Source organism: Dipteris shenzhenensis, chromosome 1, assembly GCF_047967505.1.
Source record: "Dipteris shenzhenensis isolate YYH24624 ecotype China chromosome 1, Dip_SZ_1.0, whole genome shotgun sequence".
Classification (NCBI taxonomy): Eukaryota; Viridiplantae; Streptophyta; class Polypodiopsida; order Gleicheniales; family Dipteridaceae; genus Dipteris; species Dipteris shenzhenensis.
Window position 1 is genome coordinate 40,042,585 of NC_141596.1, and position 5,785 is coordinate 40,048,369.

A 5,785-nucleotide genomic window follows, 5' to 3' on the forward strand; every position below is an offset into this window, starting at 1 on the left:
TGGTTTTTATTCACCATGGAGATTTTCTGAATCTGTAACAATAGCAAAGTAATGTAAATAAGATAACAAATTGAAGTTTCAAGAAAGAGAAAGTGGGCAGACAGACAGTTGACAAGAAATATCTTACTCTACGCCAAACAAGATCAAGGGAGTAGTTTTGGAAAAGAAGATGTTGCTGCACAATGAGGCAGTGGTGTAGAATGGTAGACCTTTCAAAGGAAAGGCGGCACAACATTTCAAAGTTCAAAGGAAGGTGGAAGCAGGAAGGCCCTTGTCAGATAAAATGTCAGTTTAGATTCTATCTTCTTGTCCAAAGATCTTGTGAGAATAAAAAACCAATCTCCACATTAATGTAGCACGCTTGTACCTACATAAAGTATTGTTTCTTTTTTCTATTTTCTCTTATTTTCGTGAATTTCCAACGTTACGTTGGCCCTCTATTGATTGGTTGAGAGCTTATTTTTCCAAACTGTAAAAGGCCCCAAAATGAGCTCCCTTTTTTCCTAATGATAGCTCTCTCCCACGACTATGGAGAGATGATGAAGACCTAAGGATGACCTCTATTATGCCTCAAGGGAAAGGATGGAGCAAAGTAATAGACATAGAGTTGCTTAATAATATCAACCTCTATTGCATGCTTAATAGTGATGTAATGAAAAGATGGGTGACCAGATACGAGGATGCAAAGGCAAGAAGACAAGGAAAAAGGGCCCTCTTTTGTACACACCACGGATCTCGTGTACCTACCCTCAACATCTAAGAGCACTTCCAAAGGATATTCACGTGGATTGGCTACTTGATGAAATGGAGAGAGCAGATAGAGACGAGGGGATGCATGTCACAATGGAAGAATGGGAGTACACTAGAGGATGCATGAGCAAGGTCGGTATATAGAATGTTATGCATAAGTTAGGAGCTTTCAACAATTTAGATTGCTTAATTAATTGATTTTATCTTGGTGTTGTATATTATGTTCAATGCTATATGGTGTAAGGTCGGTATATAGAATGTTATGCATAAGTTAGGAGCTTTCAACAATTTAGATTGCTTAATTAATTGATTTTATCTTGGTATAGTGTATTATGTTCAATGCTATATGGTGTGAGGGCAAGCATTTTCGGATACAACGGATTGATGATAAGAGAAACGCACAAGATTACGGCATCATTGCTAGCTTTAAGTGAGCCAATGGGGCCATGGATGATTATTGTGGCATAATCCAGATATTATTAAGCTTGACTTTCGACGCTTCTTTGTGTATGTTTTGGATGTCAAGTGGCTTAAGGACGTGGTGGAAAGAGGCCCTAATGCAACAATCAAACGCCATGCAAGTGGCTTTGTAACTATTGACTCCACAAAGTTTTGGCAAAGCAAGAAGGGCACACTAGTACTACTGCAACAATGTGAACAGGTACTTTACACACATATAAAAATACTCACTTTTAAATATTTGATACCTTCGATGCAAGGAAAATAACATGATTGTATTTGTGTTTGAATTAGGTTGTCTATCAACCAATGGAGGAAATAATAGGTGGTAGCATGTCATACCTATTACCCCAGGTTCTAAAGTGATGTATAATATATTTACTAATATGGAGCGTATGGAGAATGATCATGTCCATGGAGCTGATGATGACCGTGATACAAGAGAGGAGGATGATCATGAGATAGGAGATACAGATATTGAGGCATTTTGCATGGCACAACCACGTATCTAATGCCTTTTTCTTGCATCTCTCTACCCTTGGATCTATTCTTGATGGATGGCTAAAAATGAGCTACCTTGTCTTTTGATCTCATTCCTTGCCTTTTTCAAGGGTTTAGATTTGATCCCTCTATCCTTTGATGGTATCGCTTCGATCTACAGGTCTTGTCGATCTAGTGGTTAAGAGTGTTCTACCACAAATTTGAATGTATCCCTTGGATTTGACATTAGATCAAGGACTACAAGTGAAAATCACAGATCTAAAATATGGATCAAAGGTCTCCCAAGCCTTAAATGCTTTTGTCAACTTCAACATACCATTGCTGCACACTCAAAGCACTCTCATAAAATCGCTCTTTAATCTCTTGAAATTAGAAAACTTTGATTCGAGGATCTTTTGAGACCAAATTTTTCTCGTAATAATCTTTTAACTCCTCACTACCATTTTGAGACCTAGTTTTTCCCCTAATGCTCTTTAGCTCCCTCTTACTACCACTCTTCCCCATCCTAATGTCTAATGTTGCTTTCATTTCCTCCCATATAACTCGCCCTCACTTTCCCACTTCCACCTAGAATTAATTTTAGTGACCCTTCCACTCTCCTCTTTAATTTTTTTTTACTCAACTCTACTCCCATCCCTGCTCCGCCCATCCCTACTCCCCACATCTATGCACTACAAGGCCTAGTTTTTGGAGCAATAAAAACATATAATTAGTTAAGTTAAAATGAGTATTTGTGGGTTATTTAAACTAATTTGCAAGCACAAACTTTAATCCACAAAATGAAGGCTAGGAAAAATCAAAGCCACTCTTTGGCCATTGTAACCACTTAAAAAATACACTAAAGGAAGGCTTTTGGCCATTCTAGCAATTAAAAAAATACAATAAAGGCAGGTTGTTGGCCATTGTAGCGGGTGAAAAATACACCAAGGGCAGAGGTCCTTCTAAGCAATCCCTGCAGCTGCAACTGTAGTTTCATCACCTTGCTCCTAGTACAGCTGCAGAATCAAGCACGTTATTTGTTTTTTTCATCACCCTGCCTCTTGTGGCTTGCATGCTATTTGTTTTCATGAGCTTGCTTCTTGCAGCTGCAAAAAAGATCAGTCTCGATTTCGAAATGCATGCTTTACCGTTTCGAAGTGGGTGCTATTCCGACGTTACATCATAAGGCAGCTCTCTGTAGTACGAGAGGAACATGCAGATGTTTGCAGATGAGCTTAAAATGTTGATGATGAAGGAGATTCAATTCAACGATGAACGATCAGTTGAAGATGTGCATCAGAAGACTGATCGGCGGCATAAAATGTAGATGATGATGCACGAGATTCAATTGAACAATGAACAATCAGTCATCAGAAGAGGATTCTTGCTAGTAGCATCCGGCCAATTTGCACCTTCCTCCCTTGTCTATCCTTCCTTCGCATGCTTCGATGTCTAGCCATCCGTCCGGAGCTTCGTCCTCATACGTCTCTGCAGTCTTGTTCACCTTCGCATGCCTGTAGAATCCTTCGTACTGGCACTGTAACCCTGCTGCGTAATTGTCTCCCAACATCGTTTCGATCACACGATCATCCACTCCCCTTGTTAATCTGCTTGTTTCCAGTCCTCCAAAGAATTGCTCCTTGATTTGTTGTTGCCTCCTTTGAGCCATGCGTGCACGAAAAACTGCCAGACTCCATGTTGATTCCCCGCTCCCTAGAAAGGAATATGCTCGCCTGCATATCTCCTGTTCCATCTGAGAGACGGAGTGGCCTGTTGCCTCAGGCAGAAACGACCTCAACGATGAGGCGTTGAAAAAACTACCATCAGAGAAATTCGGCAGCTGCTTGACCTTCCATAATCCAACCACAGCCAGACCAGATCGTCTCAAACTGCTCACCACCTGCAATGTAGATCGATCCACTACATAACAGAGACATAGATGGTCGTAGTCGCCCGATGGAAGCAAAACCGCTCAAGACGGGAATAAGAAAGTACCTCTATCACAAGTGCTTGCTCAGCAGCACCACGCATCCAACCATCGGTAGCTAGATACACAATCGTTACGTTGTCCTGGTTCGCCCTTTCACGTATGGCGTCGATGAGGTCTTCTTTCACAAGTAATACGCCTCGAGAGCGCGAGCGAGGGCATCGGTTCCTGCCGATTTCAGTCCATTCACGCGCAACGGGACGAAGGCCCGAGCTTATCACTGAACCATCTGCACACCGGAGGAAGCAGAGTCCAAGCCCGTGGCCAGCACAATTCACCTCGTGAAATCTCCAGTGGACTGCAAACACACAGAACTACAGCCGATCACTACTGGTAGCGAGCAATAGATTGAAGCGCATTGCAAACGAACATCCTAGTTAAGAAGCGCACCAGCTAAATATGGGAGATCGGTTCCCATTGCTCTGGATTGCACCGCGGTTGCGGCATCAGAAATGAATTTGGCAGTCCGGATGTAGGATGAAGCAGAAAGATAAGCCCCTCTCCAGCTGAGCCCCGGAAAAATGCCTCCCAAAGCGACACAACGCTCAGATACGAAGGGACGGAATGCCTTATAGATGTCTGTCGTCGAAGTCCAGCGGACGAAACTCCAAGAGAGGTTATGCGTTGTCTATGAAGAGTAGGAAACACAGTTTCATTCAGAAATTTTCCAGCAAAGAAGGTCTTTCCCGCTACAAATTCAAAGAAATGAAGAGATCCTTCGCGTAGTCCATCCTCTCTTACCACATTATTATCCCAACTCCATCCTCGGATCTGGGGCGGATACGTCGCCCGGAGCCACCAAAAGCTCTCAAATTTTTTGTCACATGCCGCCAAGCATCTGTCCTCCGAAGAGATCTTCACAAATTTTGAAAGACTCTGTAGATCATAACGCTCTCCAACCGCGAGACCGGTATCCTGCGATCCTAGGATGTCGACCTGAGGAGATAAGCTTTACAGGGTAACTAGACATTTAACATCTACCTTGCATCTAGCTAAGAAACACCGATCCTGATGCCATTGCACCACGTGAGAGCGAAAGACTGCTAATTTCTCCACTCACCACCGCCGTGCTTCGCCGGTCCGGTGAAGAAGGGAGTCAAGCAGAGTGTTCTCTTGGTTGCCCGAGCAATTACTGCTGCGGTCATGTACTCGATGAGCTGATTGTTGTCCCCAACATGGCTGGTCAAGAGAGGTACCAGGAAATTTTCGGGACCTGTCACATTCTGCACCGAACAAGGGCGATTCAGCTCCCTCGAGTGAAGTAGCATTCCCCTCTTGACGAAATCCACATATATAGTCGGCAAAAAATGAGAAGCAGCAGGACCTTGTTTCTACGAGGCCGATAACGTGCGACTGGCTTCGGCACCGGGTCGACGCTCTGCGATTGCAGCTGGGTGTTCTGACTTCGAACTTGAACGTCGACGACAGTGGAACCAGATGCGAAGGGGGAAACGATCCACACCCTGTGGACTGACGTGGAGCTTAGAGTAAACAGTAACAAGGCCGAGAAAAGAACAGATACGAGAATGATGGAGGTGAGGCGGGAGGAGAAGCTCCAGGAGTCCACCTTCATGATCATGGTGGTCATCACTACGAAATCTAAGGGGGTGCTTGGGCTACGAGGGGGTAGATTGGGTGCGTGAGAAGGTTGCTGCTGCAGCTGCAATATTGCAAGCTGATGATCATGACGAGAAACTGCGAGAGACAAACGTGGAGGAAAGTTGGAATGATGGAAGAAAGCAGACGACGTTGGTTTATGCAGATTGGAGCGATGGAAGCTTTGAAGCGACAGGCCGGCAACTGAGGCAAGGCTGGCGATGGGGAGAGCTCACGGCTCGAGTGTACTCGAATGTTGGGAAAATGTAAGCTTTTTCGGCTCGGTAGGGAAGATTGTTTACGGCGCCTACTAGGATTGTGCCATCTATTGAGATTTTCTTTTCATGAGATTTGAGATTTTTACCTTTCACTTTGTATCACGTTCAGGAACAGGGCTGCCTGCCTGCCTACCTGGCCACAGCCCTCGTTGGAGATCCACCCTGGGCCGGTGGCCTCAATAGGCCCCCCATTCAAAAGAAACTACCTATTAATTAACTAGAGTTGCCGTAGGCA

At 44.2% G+C, this 5,785-nt stretch overlaps 1 protein-coding gene across 1 annotated transcript; it reads right to left on the minus strand.

Moving 5' to 3' along the window:
• Window positions 1-2,578: 2,578 nt before the first annotated feature.
• On the minus strand, window positions 2,579-5,449 carry LOC147905825 (uncharacterized). Its single transcript, XM_087377930.1, has 6 exons — window positions 5,001-5,449; window positions 4,737-4,899; window positions 4,418-4,599; window positions 4,067-4,304; window positions 3,685-3,974; window positions 2,579-3,589 (listed from the first exon to the last, which is right to left on the minus strand). Exons 1-6 carry the CDS (start codon window positions 5,262-5,264, stop codon window positions 3,077-3,079), a joined length of 1,650 nt encoding a protein of 549 aa, XP_087234056.1. The 5' UTR covers window positions 5,265-5,449; the 3' UTR covers window positions 2,579-3,076.
• Window positions 5,450-5,785: the final 336 nt, after the last annotated feature.

What these genes read in the sequence shown, in the direction of transcription:
- LOC147905825 (XM_087377930.1), bottom strand. Translation starts at nt 5,264, where the DNA reads ATGACCACCATGATCATGAAGGTGGACTCCTGGAGCTTCTCCTCCCGC. An exon ending in ATCGGCCTCGTAGAAACAAG is followed by an intron (nt 4,900 to 5,000) that starts GTCCTGCTGCTT and finishes TGTTCGGTGCAG; the next exon opens with AATGTGACAGGTCCCGAAAA. An exon ending in GGAGTTGGGATAATAATGTG is followed by an intron (nt 4,305 to 4,417) that starts GTAAGAGAGGAT and finishes TACTCTTCATAG; the next exon opens with ACAACGCATAACCTCTCTTG.